The sequence below is a fragment of the Lampris incognitus genome, chromosome 8 (assembly GCF_029633865.1).
Source record: "Lampris incognitus isolate fLamInc1 chromosome 8, fLamInc1.hap2, whole genome shotgun sequence".
Taxonomy (NCBI): domain Eukaryota; kingdom Metazoa; phylum Chordata; class Actinopteri; order Lampriformes; family Lampridae; genus Lampris; species Lampris incognitus.
In genome coordinates, this window is record NC_079218.1 from 6,740,902 (window position 1) to 6,765,525 (window position 24,624).

The 24,624-nt window shown below is 48.0% G+C and overlaps 1 protein-coding gene across 1 annotated transcript in view; it reads left to right on the forward strand.

The window, feature by feature from the left end:
• Positions 1–80: 80 nt before the first annotated feature.
• uvrag (UV radiation resistance associated gene) overlaps positions 81–24,624 on the forward strand; it is a 153,089-nt gene continuing 128,545 nt past the window's right edge. The window contains exons 1-6 of the mRNA XM_056285197.1: positions 81–297; positions 12,273–12,390; positions 14,046–14,080; positions 19,808–19,969; positions 20,959–21,033; positions 21,140–21,225. Coding sequence (XP_056141172.1) covers positions 193–297; positions 12,273–12,390; positions 14,046–14,080; positions 19,808–19,969; positions 20,959–21,033; positions 21,140–21,225 — 581 coding nt within the window. The 5' untranslated portion in view covers positions 81–192. The remainder of the gene's footprint in view (positions 298–12,272; positions 12,391–14,045; positions 14,081–19,807; positions 19,970–20,958; positions 21,034–21,139; positions 21,226–24,624) is intronic.

The following is a 24,624-nucleotide window of genomic DNA, read 5'->3' on the forward strand; positions in this document are numbered from 1 at the left end:
GACGGCGGCCGCCTGGATGCGCTGCCTTCCAAGACGTTCAGCCGCACCGGAGCAGCCCCCCCCCCCGCCCCAGCGACGACCGAGGCGGCGTTTGACGCCAGAGCGAAGCCGACGCGCCCGCGTATCGGGGTTTCCGAGATGTTCCGTCGAATGAATGAGGCGGACGCGCTGGTTTAGGTGCCGAGGAGGAGGATGAACTCCGTCGCCGGCCGGGATCCGGCTGTGCCCGCCGCTTCCGCCGCCAGCTCCGGAGCCTCGTCCGCTAGAGCGCTGCATGTCGAGCTCACGTCGCAGCAGGTGAGTGCCGCGCTCTGACGTCACGCCGCGGGGTGACCTCAGAAAACACAAGCGCGTGTCGCGCGCGCGCGCGCACACACACACACGGGCACATATGTGTATGTGTCGATGCGCGAGGTCCTCGGGTCGCCCGTCGCCTGGTTACGCGTAGCGGGCCTGCGAGGCTAACGTCAAGCTACGCGGCCAGCTACCGGAGCTAGCCTAGCCAGCTCGCTTCCCGGAAATGATCGGGGTCAGGGGTCGCACGATTAAAGAAAAAAAACTGTCGGTTAACGTTAGCGTTTGTTTTTTTTTTTTTTTTTTTAAATTACACTTGGCGTTTGTGTTTACTTTTACGTCAGGGCGTTTGTGATGACGGCGTTGGTGACGGATGTGACGTCAGCGGCGGACAGTCGTCCTGCCCGTCGGTGCGTCGTCATGAGCGGCTTGGCTGTCGCAGACTTTTCATTCATTCAGCCTGCAAGTCATTAAAGTGCAACGCTATGAAGCGAGAGCGGATATAACGACGAAATTGGACCACTGATGGGGTAATTTATTCAAAACGATCGTTAACACAGGGGATCATGGATCATATCTTGCTAACCTCACACACACCAGTGGCGGCTGGTGCTAAACCCTTTTTTGGGGGGGGGGGGCTGCGCAATGTACCTCGGCGCAGCGCACCTGACAGCTGCTTTAATGTGGTAGCCTATAGAGTTTATCAGGGTTCGTAGACGGCGGATGATTGACAGTCGAGACGAGGCGTCGTGGCGGGTGTGAACATGATTGACAGCCACGAGAATTGTCCAATCACATCAGATCGAAACACATTCAAACAATATGGTGCCAATAAAAGCGGGAGAGTCTGGGGCGGCACAGGACTGCGCCCCCGGGGAAAACCTGAAGAAGCCAATCAGACAGCAGCCTCAGGTCACATGCTCGCCACAAGTCTGAGGGCTTACATTGAGGTATGGTTTGGTCGGCGCCCCTCACCCAGGAAGTATATGTACTCAGAGAGAAATCAACCAAATACCATTTGAACCCATATCTAATGCTGCTGACAGGCGCTCACAGACTGAAAAACACTTCTATTTCATCATTATTTTCATCATACAACTACATTATATTTGATATGTTTAAGTAGATTTTCATCAGTGGCGTACTATCTTAAAACGGGATGAAACGCCTTTAGAATGAGTCAAGACTGTTTCATTAGATGCCTTTTCCGTTTATTTTTTTGTTTTGTTTTTTAGAATTCTTAGAGGCCCGTTGAAGTGTTGTGTTACTCGAATGAGGGAAGGTTTTAGTCGGCACCCCCTGGAAGACTTGTCTCAAAAAGCCAATACATTGTCAGAGCTTTAAAACTGGGGAATCATTGCTGTCCCCAAACAAGAATTCGGAGAGGGATTTGTCATGTGATGTGTTTAATGTACATTTTATATATGTGCCTTTGACGATAATTAAACGATTGGCAGAATGAACTTCACTGAGTGTTTGAGGCTTGATATTCGGTGAGATGTATTTGCCCAAATTAGTACCACTTTTACTGTCACAATTTTCACTAAGCAAGTCTCCATTGTCACAGGAGTGTCCCAGAAGAGTCTGTTTGCAAGTGCTCTGTTGGCAGTAGCTAAGCTGAGTCAGCACTGTGTGTGCAGCTTCCATCCCATCAGGCTTGAGCTCAGGTGACAGCTAGTGTGCAGGAACAGGGTGTAGATGTAGACGGCGCACGCGTCCACGTTGTGAAGGTCGTCACTGATGAGTACCTGTTCATTGATAACCATTACAAATTCACTTGTAGATTGCGTAGACGCCCAACATGGGAAAGGCTGGAAAACACCAATATTCATTCATTCATTTGATAATTCAAATGAGGATGCCAAATGGGTAATTCATTCAAAACACTGAAAGCACACAGCAAACATGTCATACCCGCCAATTCACACAGAACCTGTTATTTTTCCGTGTGTTAAACACTAATAGAATAAGTCAGACATCTGTATTAGATGATAGTTTCCTTAGCTGTTATTTTGAAGTCCAACTCACATTAATCACATTGCTATCGTGATCTATTCCAGTCCCGTTTAACAGTTTACAGGACTTTAAATATTCATTAGTGGTGGGTTTACTAAAGGTGACACATGTACTCCGGCATTTCCTCTACAAATAGACAGGCATTTAAGAGAAGAAAATTATCTTTATTATATCATACAACAAATAAAAAAAATAAATAATCAAAGACCACCAAGTCTGTAAAATAGTTTAACAATGAAAGGATAAGGGGATGTCCGGGTGGCGTGGCAGTCTATTCCGTTGCCTACCAACATGAGGATCGGAGGTTCGAATCCCCATGTTATCTCCGGCTTGGTCGGGCGTCCCTACGGACACAATTGGCTGTGTCTGTGGGTGGGAAGCCAGATATGGGTATGTGTCCTGGTCGCTGCACTAGCGCCTCCTCTGGTTGGTCGGGACGCCTGTTCGGGGGGGGGGGGGCGGTGACTGGAGGGAATAGCGTGATCTTCCCACGCGCTACGTCCCACTGGCGACACTCCTCAGTGTCAGGTGAAAAGAAGCGGCTGGTGACTCCACATGTATGGGAGGAGGCATGTGGTAGTCTGCAGCCCTCCCTGGATCAGCAGAGGGGGTGGAGCAGTCTTAGCCTAGCTGTGGCGTGATTTCAGATCTTCTGATGAAACATAGGCTATATGAAATATATAAAATTGGCTGATATAGCTTCTTGCCGGGCCTGGAAAGTTCTATGATCCAGTCAGGTGTATTTTTGTTGATTGCATTTCACGAGGCGGTAACAAACAAACGGCTAGCAATATGCCAATGTAATGTTAAATAAGCACATTTAACAACTGTAGGCCTTAGGGTTGGCCGATTATGTCCCGATTTTCCTACCGGCCACCGTCAGCCCAACAATCGGCAGCGCCGGTGCACGTTTCAGTGAATGCAATCGTGGAAGAGGTCGTTGCGAAAAAGAATACAAATTCCCCTATTTGGGATTATTTTAGTTTTAAACCAGATGCAGCTGGCAAGCTGAAGGACCTAAATGAAGTAATTTGCCGTCTTCGCAAACAAGTAGTGCGGGCAAAAGATTCTGACATGACCAGCTTGCACAAGCATTAATATGAAAATCTGATTTTACTGAAACGTTGCAGCCTATTGGCTAATCTACTTCAATTAAACAAAGTGAATCACTGTGAGATCGTTGCTAAGTAATAAGCTGTGAAGATAGGCTGAACAGTTGTGCGACACGATTGAAAAAAAAAAAAAAAGCCGATGCCCGTGTTAATGGCCTCGCGTGCCACCATCGGCATGTGTCATAGGTTGCCAACCCCTGCTCTAAATGAACAAAGCAGTGGGGATAACATAATTATGCTATTAAATGTTCAGGGTGCACAACTGCACATACAGTTTTTGGTCTACGTCTCAAATATTGCCTCTTAATATTGCATTAAAGTTGACGTTGCTTTTCGGCACCAATCGATCGGACCACAAGCACTAAAGCTGGCTTAGCTGTCATTTAGTGACGGCCCTGTTTTGTCAGACTCGTCAGAAATTGATGCAACAATAACATGCATATGGCCCAACTCATACTGCCAGTTCCTATTCACTCACGCTTAGAATTGCGCTTTACAGATTAATTGGGCGGCACGGTGGTGCAGTGGTTAGCGCTGTTGCCTCACAGCAAGAAGGTCCTGGGTTCGAACCCCAGGGTTGTCCAACCCCTGACAGAGGCATGGCAAGACGAACTGGATTTGGTCCCCGGGTGCTGCACGGCAGCTGCCCACCACTGCTAGCTACACAACTAGGATGGGTTAAATGCAGAGCGTAATTACCCTACAGGGATCAATGGAGTACACCAACATTTAAAAAATATATATTTAATGAGCTGAATTCTCGAGGAGGCAGACTATTAAATTAGAAAAATAAAAGGACAGCGTTGTGCTGCTCTACCAGCGGCTGGCCCCTGGGCACCAATGCGGTAAACAGCAGTGGCAGCTGGTGCTCAAATTTTTTTGGAGGGGTGCGCAATTTACCTTGGTGCAGCACACCTGACAGCTGCTTTAATGTCCACACAGTCACAGAGTTATTAAGAAGGACAATGTAGTCTATAGATTTTATCAGGGTTGGTAGACGGTGGATGATTGACAGCTGAGACGAGGCATCGTGGTGGGTGTGAACATGATTGACAGCCACGGGAATTGTTCAATCACATTAGATCAAAAAAACATTAAAACAATACCAATTCGCTGCCAATAAAAGTGGGAGTGTCTGGGGCGGCACAGAACTGTGCCCCCTGGAAAATCTGAAGAAACCAATCAGACAGCAGCCTTGGGTCACCTGCTCGCCACAAGTTTGAGGGCTTACATAAGGTATGGTTTGGCCCAGGAAGTATATGTATTCAGACAGAAATCAACCAAACACCATTTGGAAACAATATTTAATGCTGCTGACAGGCGCTCACAGACTGACAACACTTTTATTTCATCATTACTTGCATCGTACAACTAAATTATATTTAACATGTTTGAGTAGATTGATATTTTGATATATTGATACTGAATTGCCCTTCTGGGATACATAAAGTTGTCTGAATCTGAATATTTGATGTTTAAGTAGATTGATCTTGATATGGGGGGGGGGGGTGCCCCAGTGCCCTGTACTAGCCAGCCGCCACTGGTAAACAGGGTTTATTAAAATCAAAGGAAAAAGACGTGTCCCTTTGCTGTATTCAGAGGTGATTGATGATAAGGGTTTGGTACTGAGGTGTAATATCAGAACCATGTCTGTTGATTAGATGAATTTGAAACCACAGTTCAAAGCTGCAGCGCCGCAGATGACCAACGCCTCAGAATCTCCGTGCACATTACAAGTTGGCAGTGTGTGTGTGTGTGTGTGTGTGTGTGTGTGTGTGTGTGTGTGAAGTGAACAGTGGGAGACCCAATAGCAGAACGTCAATAGTTAAAGACTTGAGTTCACCAAACTGAAAATGAATTCCGCGCAACTGTTTGTGGAAAGAGTCCAAAGACTTGCTTTTGTCTGTTTTTGTGTTACTACTCAATAACTTTCGTTTTCACAGTTACTTTGAGGCCTGTTAAAATCTTATGTTACTAAAATGAACGCATTGAATGAAAGTCTTTGGTAGCACTTTCCTTTTGGACGATCTGTCTCAAATTGCCAATAAATAGTCGTAAGACTGAAAACTGAGGCGCTCCGCTGTCTCCAAACGAGACAAATTCACGGAGACACTTATGGTGCGATGCCTTCGAGAGGAATGAGTGCCTCGTCTGATGATGGATAAATGATTGGCAGTGTGGACTTTGAGAGTTGACATTCAGTGAAATGTATTTGCTCAGTGAAGTACCCTTGTTATAGCCAGAATGTTCGGTAAGCTCGTGTCCGTTGTCCTAGGTGTGTCCCACTTGACATCAGAAACTACCGGCTCAGTTTTCCCCCCAGTTTTGGAAGCTGCTCATCTTTCTAAATAGGTCTGTGCTAGATCGTTAACCAACACAGGAATATGGCGTGTATTCTGGATTTTCACATGATGTCTAAGGAAGTGATTTGGAGATAAGAACTGGTTGATGGGCAGAGAGAAGAAGCCAGTTGGGAAGACATGCCTTTTCCACGGGTTCGTCTGTAGTATTGTTGGTTCTCAATTTGTGGGACTTGCTCAGGATCACCAGACAGTGACCAGTTTATCTCTTACTCACATCCCGTCGTCAGGCCTTTTTGTGATTCTTTTAGGAAACCAGTTTTACACCTGCGTAACCTCATCTTTGACCTTTGTCTGAACTAGGGCTGTGCAAAAACACTGATACAGCTCAGTATTGCTATTTTTTTTTCCACGATATTTCATCAATTTTTCTGCCCCTCATTTCGATACGGTAAAAACTTGCTTTTTAACATCTATGTGTTCACTCGGAACCTTCCTAACCTTGATCTACCAATCTGAAGGACATTTGTATGCATTAACGGGGGGGGGGGGGCGTATAATCTGGACTAGAGGGGTATAGTCTGGCCTAGCCCAATATACCCTGGAATAGTATAAACCAGCCTGGGCTATTTTATATCCCGGGGTATATTTTAGGCTAGGCCAGACTATACCCAGGTATAGTTTGGCGGGGGGTTACTCTGGCCTGCTACACCGGGTCATCCTCTGTGTGGAGGTTGCATGTTCTCCCCCTGTCTGTGGGGGTTTCCTCCAGGGGGCTCAGGTTTCCTCCCACGGTCCAAAGACATGTAGGTCAGCAGGATCAGCCGTACTAAATTGTCCCTAGGTATGAGTGTGTGTGTGTGTGTGTGAGAGAGAGAGACAGAGACAGCCCTGTGATGGCCTGGCGGTCTGTCCAGGGTGTCTTTCTGCCTGCTGCCCAATGACCGCTGGGATAGGCTCCAGCATCCCCGTGACCCTGAGCAGGATAAGTGGTTTGGATAATGGATGGATGGAAGTATTGCAGTGTGCATCGTATCACAATATATCACGATACAATTGTATCGTGACCCTCGTATCGTGACCCTCGTATCGTGACCCTCGTATCGTGACCCTCGTATCGTATCATGAGGTCCTTGCCAATATCAGCACATAATGTACTTGATCAAGGATTCCCTTATGTTTTCATGATGTGCCCCACCAGTTGAGATGCTTGTTGGCCTGGGACCCATCAAATATTTTGTGCAGAGGGCATCCGGGTAGAGTAGCGGTCTAGTTCGTTGCCTACCAACACAAGGATCGCTAGTTCGACTCTCCGTGTTGCGTCTGGCTTGGTCGGGCGTCCCTACAAACACAATTGGCTGTGCCTGCAGGTGGGAAGCCGGATGTGGGTGTGTGTCCTGTTCGCCGCACTAGCGCCTCCTCTGGTCAGTCAGGGCGCCTGTTCGGGGTGGGGGGACTGGGGAGATTAGCGTGATCCTCCCATGTGCTACATCCCCCTGGCGAAACTCCTCACTGTCAGGTGAAAAGAAGCGGCTGGTGACTCCACATGTATGGGAGGTGGCATGTGGTAGTCTGCAGCTCTCCCCGGATCGGCAGAGGGGGTGGAGCAGCAACCAGGACGGCTCGGAAGAGGGGGGTAATTGGCCGGATACAATTAGGGGAGAAGGGGGGGGGTCATTGCTACGGAATCGATACACCGTCTCGTGTAGTTGCATTGGTGTTACCTGGCAGGTTGCAGACCACATTCTTTTACAAGTAGTTGCAAGTTTCAACTCATCTTGTTGTGAATCGCCTTAAACAAGCGCCCCCCCCCCCCGAAAACACCTCAACGCCCTCTTTCAAAAATATTGCATCCAGTGCCCCCGATGTTCTCCGAACACCCCCTGGTTGGGCGGTACTGCCCCCGTTGAGAAACACTTCTCTACAGGAACGGTGTTGTGTGTGTGTGTGTGTGTGTGTGTGTGTGTGTGATGTTTTTCCCCCCTCTGTCCCAAAACAAAATGTTTTATATTGTGGACATGCCGTGACCCATCTGACCCCTGCTGGATCACAACCCATAGTTAGTGTGTCAGTTATAAGACATCAGTTAATGATGAACAAATCATGAACAACACGTTCATATACCGGAGGGCATCTGGGTAGCATGGCGGTCTATTCCGTTGCCCACCAACATGGGGCTCGCTGGTTCGAATCCCCGTATTACCTCCGGCTTGGTCGGGTGTCCCTACCGACACAATTGTCCGTGTCTGCAGGTGGGAAGCTGAATGTGGGTATGTGTCCTGGTCGCTGCACTAGCTCCTTCTCTGGTCGGTCGGGGCGCCATGTATGTGCAAGCCTACATGACCTACATTCCTACGTTCCATACATCTCCAAACCTACAGTCATTATCCAAACCACTTGTCCTGCTCTCAGGGTCGCGGGGGTGCTGGAGCCTATCCTAGCAGTCACTGGCCGCCGGGTCATCACAGGGCCGACACACACATTCACACCTAGGGACAACTTAGTACGGCCGATTCACCTGACCTACATGTCTTTGGACTGTGGGAGGAAACCGGAGCCCCCGGAGGAAACCCACGCAGACACGGGGAGAACATGCAAACTCCACACAGAGGACGACCCGGGACGACCCCCAAGGTTTGGCTCGAACCCAGGACCTTCTTGCTGTGTGGCGACTGTGCTAACCACCGCGCCACCATGCCGCCCTTATATGACCAATAAACGTGATTCCGATCTTAACCCTAATCTTACCCAGCCAAACCAACGGCAAAATGTAACCGTCTCACCACCTAATACCTAAACTTAACCATCCATAAAGTAATAGTACCCAGCTGTCCTGTTAACACAGTAGTAACAAATCATTTATAATGGTATATCAGTGTTCTGTTCATCGTTAACTAATGATCGTTGTTATAAAGTGTTACACACCATTGCACCAGATGATAACAGACACGGTTTTATTTCGGGGAGGCCAGTGTGCTGCGTACTGTACTGTACTAGTGTACTTTCCAGCTCCTCTGTGGCTGTGGTGGAAATTAGCCTGTTCAGAAAATGTCCTCCACCATTATCGAGGGGGCAGAATTCCCCCTGGTGGAACAAGCGGTGGTTTTGTTCCTGTGGCTTTTAATCTTATAGGGGAATCGCATGACTTGGATTTAGCCTGTGTATGGCAGCGGTGACGGAGGGAGTCCCGGGCTGCTGCTGAATAATGCCGGTCAGCTGAGGGGAGCCGTTAAACTTTGTGCCACTCGGACATTCTGCCCTAAAGAGGAACTCTGTCAATGGCCGCTATTCATTTGCCTCCTATGGCCGATTACACCGAGTGTAAAAGACGTTTCCTTCAAATAGCCTGGTCAGATCAGTCCGGGTGAAATCTGAGATCCCGAGGTGATCCCCGTCACTTGTTAATTCACATCAATTTAATGTATATATATTTAAAGTTTCAGTGTTAAAGTGGCTGAATGGCCTATGACGGTAGGTTCCGGATGCTCTGGTTTGGGTGTATGAAGAACCACACTACTGGGTTTTTTCATGCTCAACAGTGTCCTTTGTGTGTCTGCTCAACATTCGGCCAATGGCAGGCCAGTGGTCGGAAAACAAAAAAACAGCATTGAGGTAACGGTTGAAAGGAGGCTGACACCAGTTGTGCACAGAAATGTTCGATCTGGCCAGCTGAGAGTCCTGTCCGGCGTCGCTGACGACGGTAGTTGTGGGGAACAAGTCAGCGTGGTCTTTTATCGTCTCTAAGCGGTATTTTATCGGGGTGAAATTTGGATATTCTCTTAATCTGCAACACAGTTTTGTCTGAAGTAACAAGGAGAGTCTGTTACCTACAGTCCATCCATCCATACATCCATCCATCCATTATCCAAACCGCTTCTCCTGCTCTCAGGGTCGCGGGGATGCTGGAGGCTATCCATTATCCCCCCTGTCATCGGGTGGCAGGTGGTGAGACACCCTGGGCAGGCCGCCAGGCCATCACAGGGCCGATATATATATATATATATATATATACACACACACACACACACACACACACACATTCATTCCTAGGGACAATTTTTAGTACGGCCAATTCACCTGACCTACATATCTTTGGACTGTGGGAGGAAACCAGAGCCCCCGGAGGAAACCCATGCAGACACGGGGACAACATGCAAACTCCACACACAGGACAACCCGGGATGACCCACCAAGGTTGGACTACCCCGGTGCTTGAACCCAGGACCTTCTTGCTGTGAGGTGACTGTGCTAACCACCGCGCCACCCAGATACCATGATATATATCAATATTGAAATATCTCATACGTGATTACTGCGGTGTTTTCCGTATCTCCCAGCACTGAATGACCTTACAGAGTTCTACTTCTTCCATCAAAACAAGCCCAAAACAAAACAAGAGTGTAGTTTAAGTAGGTTAAGCGACGAAAAATTGGAAACTTGACCACTGGAAAGATATTGTGTGGTGTGATGAATCTTGGTTTCTGCTGTTTGATGCCGATAGAAAGACGAGGCGGAACAGCAACCACATGACTCCTGTGTCCGATGGTTCTCCACTGATCTGGCCTTGGGACCTACATTTTCCCATGGCCATTAAGTCGCGACCCACTTTTACTGAATTCAGACCAAGCAAAAGTTGGCTAGTGAACACATAACACAACGTCGTCGTGACCTATTTAACATAAAATAAACAGATGCTTCCACCCCTGCATTCAGAGCAACAACAAGCTGATGCCGATTAATACGCTGATGAGTATCAACATCATAACCGTGTTCAGACACATGATGTGATCGTCTCTCCTACGTAGACAAGCTGTTTCCACTTAACAGCCATTTGGGGGAGCTGATGGGGTAGTTGGGGTTGTGCTTTACTCTTGACAAGAGTTTCAAAGTCGGGGGGTGATCATGCTCAGTGTCCAACCTGTCCTTTTTTTGGGGGGGGGGCTTTTCCCCTAGTTTTCTCCCCAGTTGTACTTGGCCAATTACCCTATTTTCAAAGCCGTCCCGATCTCTGCTCGAACCAGGGAGGGCTGCAGACTACCACGTCTCCTCCCGATACACGTGGAGTCGCCAGCCGCTTCTTTTCACCTGACAGTGAGGAGTTTCGCCAGGGGGAGGATCACGCTGCCCCCCCCCCCGAACAGGCACCCCGACCGAGCAGGGGAGGCACTAGTGCTGCAACCAGGACACATACCCACACCCGGCTTCCCACCCGCAGACACGGCCAATTGTGTCTGTAGGATGCCCAACCAAGCCGGAGGTAACACGGGGAATCGAACTGGCGATCCCCGTGGTAGGCAACGGAATAGCCCGCCACGCTACCCAGATGCCCCTGTTCCACTGCTCTGACTTGCACCAAAGCACACGTTAGTGCACACAGGCCCTTAAAAATATATCTCTCTCCAAAACTAAAAACGCAAGAGACTCGATCTTCCGTGACTTCTCCAAAATGTCTGTGATGTAAATGCATGTGGTGTTAAAATGAGGATAGGCTGACTTTGACTATTGATGAACGCTTGAGCCAGTGCACCGGTACCCAGGCGTGAGCGGGTCTGCTCTCCTTCTTCGGCACGCTATGAAGCGCTGGATGGCCTTCTCATTCTCACTGTAAGTGCCAGTGGTGTAAATCGCCAGCCATTGAAACGAGCGCCATGCAGATTATAACTGACAGGCCCTCCGAACGGTAGTGTGATGACGATGACGCTGTTCGGCTCGTTTGTGGGGGAACGCATAATTGCGGGCGGAGTTATGACGAGGCGAAGCTTTTTGCAGCGTGGGACACACTTGGGAGTCAACAGTTTGTTGAAAACACTTGGTCGTGGCTGCGCCAAAATGAACGGATCTGCAAGATCATCCCTTTTTAAAAGCAGCGTATGAGAAGGGGCTTTTTTCCAGCCCGGCGGAGGCTCGCGTCACCAGACTCGTCTGGGAGTGTTGGTCCGAACAACAGTAAATTCAGCCTAACCTAGTGGCCTGCCCAGGTCTCAGTCCCAGTGACTATATGGGGGAGGAGATGAAATGAGTATATGGAGCAGACGTCCGTCTCACCCACTCAACACAGGTGTGGAAACCATTGCAGCCAGCATCCCTGTTGAATGTTTCCAGCACCTCGTTGGGTCGATTCCCAGACAATGCGAGTCTGTTTAGAGTGCAGAAAGGTTGTAATGAATTATGAGAAACACCCCTCAAATGTTTCGTATACTCCGTGTACATCCTCCAAGTCTCGACGGGTTTCCTCGTTCTTTTTTGTGAAAACTCACCCACCAACCTGATGTCGCAGTGGCCCAGTGGTTAGCAACTGTTGCCTCACAGGAAGAAGGTCCTGGGTTCGAACCCCAGGCCGTCCCCGGTCCTTTCTGTGTGGAGTTTCTCATTTTTTAAGGGGTAACTCAAATTGAAAGGCGAGCATTTCTGTAGGTGGTTCCTATATATTCATGTGTGTGTTGATAAAATGTATATAATGTGTGTGTGTGTGTGTGCATGTATATACATATTTACCTTGTCCTTCATCTGTCTGTCTCTGACTTTGTCTTTCCCGTCCTCTGCTGATCAGAGACGGTTGCGTCACCTCAGAAGCATCGCAGCCAGAAACATTGTCAACAAGAATGGTTCCCCGCTGCTGGACACATACTTCACCCTGCACCTCTGTGTAGAGGACCGCATATCCAGAGGTGAGCAGACCCACACACACACACACACACACACACACACACACACACACACACTCACTCACTCACTCACTCACACACTCTGTTGTCCTGGTATGACAAAGAGTTGCCTCTGCAGTGTGGTCCCTTACTTTGCATCCATCAGGAACACTTTATTTGTCACTTTATTTCATGTTCTTGCGTAAATGAAACGAAACATCGTTTCCCCCCAGCCCACAGCAGGGCAACACAAAGACAAAAACACACATATCTAAAACCTACAAGAACGCACATATCAAACTACAAAAAATAAATAAATAACTCGCTGTCCAAGAGAGCGAACGCCAGGATGACTGTCAGAACTGCCGGTCTGCATGGGCTAGCAGTTAGCTTAGCCTGCCCCGCTTCCGCGTCCTGTCAGACCGCTCTCGGTGTTTCCTCCTCGGGGGCAGCTCCAGGCAGGGCCGTGGTCCCTGGGTCCACCGGACTCAGTAGACCAAGCTCCCCCAGCCAATCCAACGCCAGCTCTCCCAGCCAGACACCTTCGACACACCTCCCCACACTCCACACGATGACACCAAAAACACCAAAAAAAAAAAAAAAAAATCCATGTCGTGGTTTTCAGTTTGACTAATATATTGTCACAATGGCTTACTGTGTGATAGAGACTCTTCGTTATCTTGACGTTATGTTTCAAAGAAGCGTACCTACTGTCCTATATGACCTACTGTACAAGAGCTGTTGCTTGGCAAAAAAATAGTTATGGATGTTTAAAAACAAAGACATGGGGGTGTCCGGGTGGCATGGCGGTCTATTCTGTTGCCTACCAACATGGGGATCTCCGGTTTGAATCCCCGTGTTACCTCCAGCTTGGTCGGGCGTCCCTACAGACACAATTGGCTGTGTATGCAGCTGGGAAGCCGGATGTGGGTGTGTGTCCTGGTCGCTGCACTAGCGCCTCATCTGGTTGGTCGGGGTGCCTGTTCGGAGAGAGCGGGAACTGGGGGGAATAGCGTGATCCTCCCACGCGCTACGTCCACCTGGCGAAACTCCTCACTGTCAGGTGAAAAGAAGCGGCTGGTGACTCCACATGTATGGGAGGAGGCATGTGGTAGTCTGCATTCCTCCCCGGATCGGCAGAGGGGGTGGAACAGCGACTGTGATCGCTCGGAAGAGTGGGGTAATTGGCCAAGTACAATCGGGAAGAAAAGGGGGGAGGGGAATAAAAAAAACTGGGGGTAATAGCGTAATCCCCCCCCCCCCCCGGCGAAACTCCTCACTGTCAGGTGCAAAGTGGCTGATGACTCCACATGTATCAGAGGAGACATGTGGTAGTCTGCAGCCCTCCCCGGATTGGCAGAGGGGGTGGAGCAACGACCGGCACAGCCCAGAGAGCGGGGTGATTGGCCAGGTACAATTGGGGAGAAAAGAAAAACCCCAGAAAGACATGTCTCGGATAGTTCTGATAACAGCATGTGATGCTTTCACAGTGGGTGTACAGCTACCAATAAGCTCTTGCAGCTGATGTGTAGTACACAGCATTAGACAATAATGCTATGACCACAGCCAAAGAAACACAATCATGCAAACACTTGATCACCACGTCACACAGAAAATGTCAATTTTCCTCAAAATGTGTGTGTTCCTCTATTAACCCGACTCTTCTGGTGTCTTCTCAGGCTTTTACAAGAGTGAAGTCATTCAGGACTCCCTGGTGAGTATCATCTGAAAATCATTTAAACTCTTTGAGATCTGAGCCCCTGGGATGCTTTTAGGAAATGGTTATTCCTCGATGAGAGTCTAGTCACTTTAACGCAGTGTCAGAAAGTAGGCCGGCTTCCTGTATTTTAGCAGTACAACAATTCTGTCTATGGCTTGTGTTTGTGCCAGCTGTCTAGGAACACTCTTTTAGACACCATTAACCTCATTGTTATCTTACCATCCTCGATCAAAACGTTTTATAGACCTATAAATGACAGCGAGACTTGTGATTGGAAGGATACCTACTTCTTGGAACAAGACGGGAACAACAGGCTTTCATTTTCAGTAAAGGATGTTTTGGGCTTATGTAAATCATATTTCACGTGTTTCTCATTTTTGCCAGGAATCAGTATTCGGCATTTGATGTGTGGCCTTTGTTGTCTCTATTAAAATCTGTGCCACAATGTGGATATTTGAAATACATTGAGCAGGAAGCGCTGGGAATAGGTAATATGAATAAGGAGAATGAGGTTTGATGCATTTGACTGCTTTTCTCATCTAAGTCGGGCTCCTGACACTTATATGACCCCTAGCTGCAAACTGCAATGTCACTTTAGCGATTCAACTTCGTCCTCTTTGTGTGGAAGGGGCGGGGGGGGGTCATTGTCCTTCGTTTTGCAGGGCTAGAGTTGGCTCCCGGCCACCTTCCACGTGACAGCATCTGCTGCTGTGCACGGATCCTGCGCCAGATGAACAGTTTGTGCAGGCCATTAGTACCAGGCCAAATGCCGAGTCATGAGCTGACCTAAGCTCTTTACTCCCATCAGTGTACCGTTAATTCCTTTTCTGCGGGGCCCACAGACGACAATGCTCTGCAGGTCAGATTCATCACTCTTTCCTCTCTCGACTCCGTTCTGTTGACGCAACAATTGTAGAAGATAACCTTTGACCTCTAGTTTGCCGTCGCTTTCCTGCCTCCGTCGGTCGTGGAAGAAGCTTCCCGTCAGTCTTGGCGTTGTCGTTCTAAAAATGAAGCACCACTTTCTCAAACTTCCTCCGGTGACTCTCGCTAGATACATTTCCTCTCATCTGCTAAAAACATCCACCCTTTGGACAGTAACTCTGCCTTTTGTCTTTCTTCCCCTGGCTGACCTTAAAGCTGAAATCCCCAACTTTTCTCCCTTAACAAATCATCGCTTTATCCATCTGGATTACTGAGTCAGTTTCCATAATACTGTCATCTTTATCATGATTGGAGACATTCTCCAGTCTGCATACTGTCTTTATAACTCTGTCAATGTTTTGGCCGGGTTACACCAGCTGGTGCAGCGGCAAACACGTACATGTTGGAAACAGCTCCAACAGGAAAAATAGATTGAAATGTGATGCTGATGTGCCGATGCCTTTGTTGGACAGATGATCATCATGAACAGCTGAACAGTGCTCCCATATGGTTTGATGTAGTTTGTTTTGGGCGGTGCAGTGGCCTAGTGGTTGGTGCTGTCCTGGAAGACAAGAAAAGAAGGTCCTGGGTTCGAACCCCAAGGTCCCGGGATTATCCAACCTTGGGGGTCATTGCGGGTCGTCCTCTGTTTAGCGTTTGCATGTTCTTCTTGTGCCTGCGGTGGGTTTTCTCCGGGTGCTCCGGTTTCCCCCCCACCATCAAAAGAAACATGCATGTTAGGGTTTATACTCTTGTCTGGGCCCCTGAGCAAGGCAATGGAAAGAAGATCTGGAGTTGCTCCCCGGGTGCTGCAGCCGCCCAATGCTGCTATGCAATAGGATGGGTTAAATGCAGAGAACAAATGTCATTGTAACCTACGATGACAAAATAAAGTGGCTTTCTTTCTTTCTTCTTCCACTTCAATCGGATGAAATGGTAAGAAAGGTCGTGGATTGCAGCTTTAAAACAAAACCAGAGATTAATTAATATGAATCGTCTTCGCCCGTCACTTACACCTAACAGCACCGCCATACTCATTCACACCCTGGTTGCATCCCGTGTTGACTACTGCAGTTCTGTCCTCTTTGGTCTTCCCCTCAAGTGTCTTTATAAACTTCAGTTGGTCCAGAACTCCGCTGCCCGTATCAGTACCAGAACTCCTTCCATAGATCACATCACTCCTGTTCTTCAGCAACGCCACTGGCTCCCTGTTAAATACTGTACTGACTTCAAGACCCTGCTCCTCACCTTTAAAGCCCTTAATAACCTAGCTCCTTCATATCTTCCTGAACTCCTTCATATCCACACGACCTCCCGCACTCTCACATCCTCTTCTGCTCTCCAACTCACTACACTATTGGCCCGCTGGACTACCATGGGGACTAGAGCCTTCAGTTGTTCTGCCCCCTGCCTATGGACCTCTCTCCCATGAGACCGTCGCAACACTGACCCTCTTTCAACCTTCACATCCCATCTCAAAATGCACCTTTTCAAACTGGCATGTTCAGTCTGATCCACACGTCACTGAGTTTTGTGCAGATGATGATTTTATACTTACCTGTTGTGTTAACTTTTTATTGTCTACCTGCTTTGTGCTGTCTGATACAGTGCTGCTGGTGTTTTACTGTGTTCTGTAAGGTGTCCTTGAGTGCTCTGAAAGACGCAAACAAAGCGTATTATTAAGAAACACCATCTTTCTGTCGGAGGAGAACGACAGATAGTTGGATTGTAGCGTGGCAGGTTTGGACTATAGAATAAGTTCCAGACAGGTTGATGTTCAGGAAGATGGGAGACAGATGATGCTGCGGAGGGCAGTCGAGACAAACCAAGCTTACGAAACAACAGAATGGCGGGTCTGTCAAAATGACACCCGGAGCTGAACGTCAAACTAAAACCAAGGTGTTGACTATGGGAAGCTCTAGATTACAGCAGACTGACGTCTTTTTATTTATTTTATATTATTTAATTGTATTTTTTTATTTGTTTATTTTATTTTTTAATTGTATTTTTTAATTTGTTTATTTTATTTTTTAAATTTTATTCATTTTATTTTTCATTTTGTTTATTTGTTTGTTTGTTTTTTGGGGAGAAAAGTGTTTCTAGATAGTTACCTAAACAAAGTGGTTCCATATTTAGCATTTAAAAACTAATCTTCAGTTGGTAGTATAGTGGTCTATTCCGTTGCCTACCAACACGGGGGTCGCTGGTTCGAATCCCGGTGTTACCTCCGGCTTGGTCGGGCGTCTCTACAGACACAATTGGCCGTGTCTGCAGGTGGGAAGCCGGATGTGGGTGTGTGTCCTGGTCGCTGCACTAGCGCCTCCTCTGGTGTGTGTGTGTGTGTGTGGGGGGGGGGGGTAGCGTGATCTTCCCACGCGCCACGTCCCCCTGGTGAAACTCCTCACTGTCAGGTGAAAAGAAGCAGCTGGCGACTCCTCGTGTATGGGAGGAGGCATGTGGTAGTCTGCAGCCCTCCCTGGATCGGCAGAGGGGGTGGAGCAGCGACCGGGACGGCTCGGAAGTGCAACTAGGGAGAAAAAGGAGGGAAAATTCCAACTTAAAAAAAAAATAATAATAATAATGTTCAACACCAAATTGTAAAACAGTTGAAATGATCCAGAAAATGGTGTTCACATACCAGTTTTGAAGTTGCAGGGAGGAAGCAAAGTAAACACAAAATGTTGTTGTGTGTTATTAGTTATTTTATTTGTTTTTCCCGTGTCGAGTAGCCTGGTCACGCCTGTGCCCTTCGGAAATGATCAGGAATCAGGAACACTTTTTCATTTCACCTCATTTACTTGCGCACATGAAGTGAAACGAAATGCCATTTCCCCCAGCACACAGCAGCATACAAAAAACCCCCCACATTTAAGAACTACAAGAACACACATATTCAACTAACACATATATCCAAACCAAAAATAAAAAATCACTCTCCAAGGAAACGAACGCCAGCTAGGATGACTGTCGGAACCGCCGGTCTGCATGGGCTAGCAGTTAGCTTAGCCTGCCCCCGCCTCCGCGTCCTGTCAGACCGCCCCCCAAGTTTTCTCCTCGGGCGCAGCTCCAAGCAGGGGCTATGGTCGCTGTGGTAACCGGACGAAGCAGACCAAGCCCTCCCAGCCAAACCAGCGCCCGCTCTCCCAGCCAGACACCCTTGACACCCCTCCCCGCGCTCCACACGACGACATCAAAAACACCAGTCAACGCCAGGTGAGACCGCCGCCAGACCGCCCTCGGTGTTATCGCAACTGCCGCTCTGCATGGGCTAGCAGTTAGCTTAGCCTGCCCCCGCCTCCGCGTCCTGTCAGACCGCCCTCGGTGTTACCTCCTCGGGTGCAGCGCCGGGCAAGGCCACGGTCCCTGGGCCCACAGCGCAGCAGACCAAGCTCTCGCAGCAGATCCAGTGCCAGCTCTCCCAGCCAATAAACGACAAAAGCTTAGACACAGACGTGGACAAAGACACTGCATCGACAGTAGTGGGTGAGGCGGCCGCAAATGTGAATTCGCGCCGCCATCTTCCCACACCGGTACTGAGTGAGGCCGCTGTGAACGTGAATTCGCGACGCCATCTTCCCATACCAGAAGCAGGCATGTCAACATTGACCTTGAATGGCCGATAGTGGCTCCCCTTCTCTCTACCCCCAGGTCCAACCTCCGCGGCTTCGGTGACCGAGCCTTCTCCAGGGCAGCTCCCAGGCTCGGGAACTCACTCCCCCAAATCATTATTGACTCAGAATCCCTCCCACTCTTCCAATCCCGTCTCAAGACACCTTTTCTCCGTTGCCTTCTCGTGCGCCCCCGTCCTCTCGTCCACCCCTGATCTGGGGCAGGCTGGGGACCGAGCGCTCGACCTGCCCCCTCCCTCAGCCCCCTCCCTCAACTCCCTCCCCAAGCGCATCGGACACTGCTGCGGGCTGCCCACATTCAGGTCATTGGTCGGGACTCACCTCCTCAGACTTCATCTGTGATTTATGTGATTTATGATGTTTGATTTTCTTTCCCTTTTGTATCTGTCCAAGTGGGAGAGTACTGCTGGCGTCGTGTGCGGCTGCCGCTTCTCCCTCTCGTAGCCCCCCTTCCCATCCACTCCTGTATGTCTGTGTTATGTTTATCTGTCGTCTTGTTTCACCCCGTTTACTGTAAAGCCACTTTGAGTATTAAAAAAGCGCTATGTAAGTTTAATTTATTATTATTATTATTATTATTATTACGCTTTGTGTAAGAAGGCTGCGTGACATCTCGCAGCCCAGTAGGTCAGTCTCCCGTTAGACGTGGGGAGTTTTTGGGAGAAACAAATATCACGATGTTTGTCATATCTCAAAATTGTGAAAAATTTTGAAGAAGAAGAAAAGTTGGTAATTTCTTACCGCACTTGAAATTATAACCATTCACGAATGAATTACTTACTTTACACACGAGGCTAAATGGAATTAAATGATAAAAGTCGAGTTAAAATTCTGCATATTGTCGATAATCGGGACCGTCAGATGTTGAATTAATAATTTTTAAATGGTCATGTTACTGATGGAAGTATCTAGATTTTGAAATTTTAATTGTCATCGTCATATATATATGTGTATAAAATAATGATTGTTTTTAGTCTAGAATTTTATTATTTACTATTATGTGCTATTATAATTAAGTATTATAATTACATTTAAGAAAATTAGTTGGTTGAAAGATTTTTATGTCAGATGTTAATTAAGGGTTATTGTGGATTTAATGTTGATAATGGTCATGCTTTGCTAATCTGTACTGTGTGTGTGTGTGTGTGTGTGTCTGTGTGTGTCTCAGAATCCGACGTGGCGGAGTTTGGACTTTGGCATGCTGCCGGACCTCCTGGACACCTCGGTGTCGTGTTTCGTGGTGAGGATCTGGGGAGGACAGGCGGGACAGTACCAGCTCCTCATAGAATGGAAGGTCAACCTGGACGGACTCCGATACACCGGGCAGCAGGTCAGCCCGCACATGTTCAAATCACAGTGATAGAAATGATCCGTATGGCACTTCCCCAAACCCTGACAGTAAAAGAGCGGAGTCTGTACAGTCCCACACTGTATTATTTATTAATGAATTACCACTCAATAAAAAACAGCTGTGATTTGTAGAAATGGTCTTTGGGTGTGCGTAACACCGTAATGACAATAACGGCACACAGGTTTTGAGTTTTCTCACCCCTGACTGACCAAAATCTGCTTCAGAAAATTACTTTTCAACCTGCAATTTGATATTTAAAATGTTTCAGGTGTCAGACACGAATTGGCATCCCAGTTAGAGAATTAAAAAAAAAAGAAGGCAAATGGGCCTCTATCAAAATGTTCAAACAAATTTACATAAGTCCTGCTTTTGGAAATGTGATGAAAGATGCAGTGTAGAAGATTAGAAGATACCCCCCCCCCCCCGGTCTCAACGGACATCAGCCTTTTCCACAGGGCTGTGCAAAGTCTCGGGTGCAGATGGCAGAGGACGCGTCATGTTTTGCCTACACAGAATGGCCAGGATGTCTGAGGCGCTCGCGCTTTGTACTCGCTTATGAGTGGTTTTTAAGATCAATTCTGAAACTTCTGAGCAGCCAGTACAGAGAAGCCGGAGTACGGCCCGATATCCTGCTGTGTTATGGGTTCATCCATCCTCACCCGCCCGGCGAGAGGATCCCGCAGAGTCGGGAGCTGAGCCACAAGCGCTACAGTAATGCGAGTCGATAGGAAAAATAGCGAAAAATATGAAAGCTCTCAGGGTGTCGATAACATACAAAACTGATTAAATTTTCAAATCATAAGTTACAACAAAGCGGTTGCGTGTAGCGCATACCCTCTTTCACAACCTGTGTTCAGACGGTGCCGTCGCGGCCCGGACCAGATGTCTGCTTCGCTTTGTTTTCCCTTGTCTTTCTCGAGCCCCGTGGTGAAAAATCAATGTTTTTTTTTCTTTTCCCCTGTCCACAGATTCGCTCCAGGAGTCCGAATGAGATCATATTTGGATTGAATGATGGCTACTATGCAGCTGACTTTGATCACAAGGTGCTGCTTTTGTCAACTTTTCCGTCCATCTTCAGTGGAATACCAGTAACTAATCAAGTTAGCTTTATTTGATCTCTGAGTCACCTTGACATTTGTTCCGTTGCAGGATCAGTCGGAGAGAAAGAAGAACAGTCTTCTTCAGGTTGACCAAAGTTCTGTCCGTAACTCCTACAGTGTCTTCTCTCTGCTCAGGTATTTGCAAGCGTCGTGGTTTAGCAACCTATCTGCATGTCCTTTCGAGTCCCATTGTGGGATTTTTTTCTAGTTAGGGTCTCTCGACTGTCTCCTGTCATGTGGATTTTAGATTTTATCTATGTTTGCTTCAAAAAAATAAAAAAGTTGAAAAAAATTGCTTCAAATGTTTTCTGGCACGGTGGCGCGGTGGTAAACACGGTCGCCTCACAGCAAGAAGGTCCTGGGCTCGAGCCCCGGGGTAGTCCAACCTTGGGGGGTCGTCCTGGGTCGTCCTCTGTGTGGAGTTTGCATGTTCTTCCCGTGTCTGTGTGGGTTTCCTCCGGGTGCTCCGGTTTTCTCCCACAGCCCAAAGACATGTAGGTCAGGTGAATCGGCTGTACTAAATTGTCCCTAGGTATGAATGTGTGTGTGTGTGTGTGTGTGTGTCGGCCCTGTGTGATGGCCTGGCGGCCTGTCCAGGGTGTCTTCCCGCCTGCTGCCCAATGACTGCTGGGATAGGCTCCAGCATCCCCGCGACCCTGAGAGCAGGATAAGCGGTTCGGATAATGGATGGATGTTTTCTGACAGAGTTTTGAGGCTATTGAAGAGGAGTTTATAACCTTTCTGTGCTCTTTCTAATCTGAAATCTGCTACTTCTGTTGCTTGTGATTGGACTTCCTGCCGTTATTATATTAATGAAGTGAAGCAATTTGTACCGAGTACCCGGATTGTCCACCAGGTGGTGCTACATGAAAGCCAATGGCTAGACTGTTTATCTTGAATCAGTGCCTTCAAGTTCACATCAAGAGCTGCCAGCATTTAAGTCTGCATTGTGTTTCTTGGTCATAAAAGAATACACATATGGAAAGCTTTAATCCATTTAGTCAAATAAAGGCACCCTGCCGTCTTTGGCCTGTGTCAGAGTCCAGCTGCAAAGTTTGGAAATGATGAAAACGAAACCAATTTATATGCATTCATGCCACAAGGAGGGGACAAACTGTTGGCAAATACATCCCCAGCTGAGTGCAAAACTATGGTTTTTGAGATCAGGACCTTCAGGTGGCACGTAGCTGCTGGGGTCTGTTGACAAACATGGGCTGGTTGTTCTATGTTTGCATTTGTGAGAATGTAAACCTCCCTTACAGCATCACCAGGGCTTTCCCCAAGGGAAACACATAATAAAACAGAGCCTCATAACATTACAGCACAAAATTACACCCAATTACCTCTTACTTAACATATAACCGGGAAGTCTGGAGCAGAAACTCCCAAGACAAAATAAGGATCCTGTCATCAGCGTCGTCGTGAAACACCTATTTTAGTCTGCCACAGTCAAATCAGAGGAATGGAGAACCCGTTCCCGGCGTGCTTCACTGTACTTTGCAGTGTTAAGAGGGAAAGGCAGTTTCTACTTTTGTTAAGCAACGCTGATGGTTTACGTTTTATGAGAGAGGAGAGTTTTGCCTCCCTGCAGCTCACAGAAGGGATAGCCCAGCTTGAATCATATGGTTTTTATGACCTCTGCTCTTGTTTCCCCCATTATTACAGCCTCCTCCTCCATCCTCCTGTTCTATCCTTACCCCGACGGGACTCTGCGGAATTTGAGGCAGCTCCATTGATTCCCTCAGGCTCCTCTGCCTACAGCTCTCTCTCGCTCCCTCTCTCGCTCTCTTTCTCTCTCTCTCGCTCTCTTTCTCTCTCTCTCGCTCTCTCTCTCTCACTCTTGCTCTCTCGCTCTAATCTGGGCCGTGTCTTGGCTCGGTGCATTCATATGCTCATGGTTTATGATCATGTGCTGTAGAATGATTCATCAGATACTGTGGCCTCCAACAGGGATTATCCTCCCACCCCCCACGGTACATGACCATATATACAGCTCAGCCATTGGCTCGCAGAGTTCCCGACATTTTCCAAGTGCATTAACTTACTAAACCACTCAAGTGGAAGGCTCGCTGAACTACCGTACTCGTAGCGGCCGTCTCCGTTTCTGATGGTGCACCTGGGTCGGCCCCCGTTCCGTGAAGATCCAATCCGCAGTTGACGCACACGGCCGCCGTCTGCCCCCGCTTCTGCTGTCGTTTTGCTCAGACTTGGTGAACGTGGTTCGCTTTCTTATTTGCGAGTGAGAAAACCAGCCGGTACCGCATCGTTTTGCCTTCCTTTTGAGGCTTCCACTTGTTTCCGTCTCTCAGAACAAATACACCATGTTGACCCCATGGCAACACGTGCCCTGTTTCTTTCGCTTGTGTTGTCGCAGTCCTCTGCATAGCCGCGGTGGCGCATTCTGTTATGGATTGTACTTTTTTTTATTTTTTTATTGAATAACCAATATCATCACCCCCATCTCTATATGTCTGACATTCCTGCATGCTTTGACTGTGTCATTATTTGGTGGGGGACAAAAAGGTTTTGTTCTTCAGTCTGATCCGTATCTTGTTTTGACTTCTGCCAGAGGATTTATACACTTTCTGTCACCGGCAGCAGTGATACACAGCCACAGAGGATGTGCGTAGTCTCAGGTACCGAGCAGTGCTGGGCAATATGGGAAACAGTATTATCATGAGCGTCATAGGGGATTTTACGCAAGAGTGATATATATTTGCTTACACATGAAAGTATATCATGTTTAAGAATCCAGCTGAGGCTCCTCACAGCGAACTGTTGGATCACGTGAAGCATAATGTTTGAAGAAATACTGAAATTACTCCCTCGGATATTTCAGGCCTCATTTTGTGAGAAATTTCCAGCAACAGAGTCTCATTATCTTTCATATAGACGGCAAAATTGTGTGTCAAGTCGTATGGGTGGTGTAGCAGTCCGTTCAGTTGCCTGCCAACACAGAGATCGCCGGTTCAAATCCCCGAATCCCCTCGGATGTCCCTACCGACACAATTGCCCGTGTCTGCAGGTGGGAAGCCAGTTGTGGGTATGTGTATCGGTCGCTGCACTAGCGCCTCCTGTGGTCGGTCGGGGCGCCTGTACAGGGTGGAGGGGGAACTGGGGGGAGTAGCATGATCCTCCCACGCGCTACGTCTCCCTGGCGAAACTCCTCACTGTCAGGTGAAAAGAAGCGGCTGGCGACTCCACATGTATGGGAGGAGGCATGTGGTAGTCTGCAGCCCTGCCCGGATCGGCGGCTCGGAAGATTGGGGCAATTGGCCAGATACAGTTGGGGAGAAAAGGGGGAAAAGAATTTTTCCTTTTATCGTTATATGAGAATATCTGAATTTCTCCCCAATACAATACCGTCGCTAGACGATAAACGACAATATTGAGTTACTGCCCGTTTCACCAGTGCCCCGTACACAGCGTCTTCCTCTGCACATGACTGACAGGAAAAGATGGGCGCTTCCACTCTTGAATCACACTGGGGTATTGATGAATGATGGAGGTTTGTCAGCAAACTCGCAGGCTGCT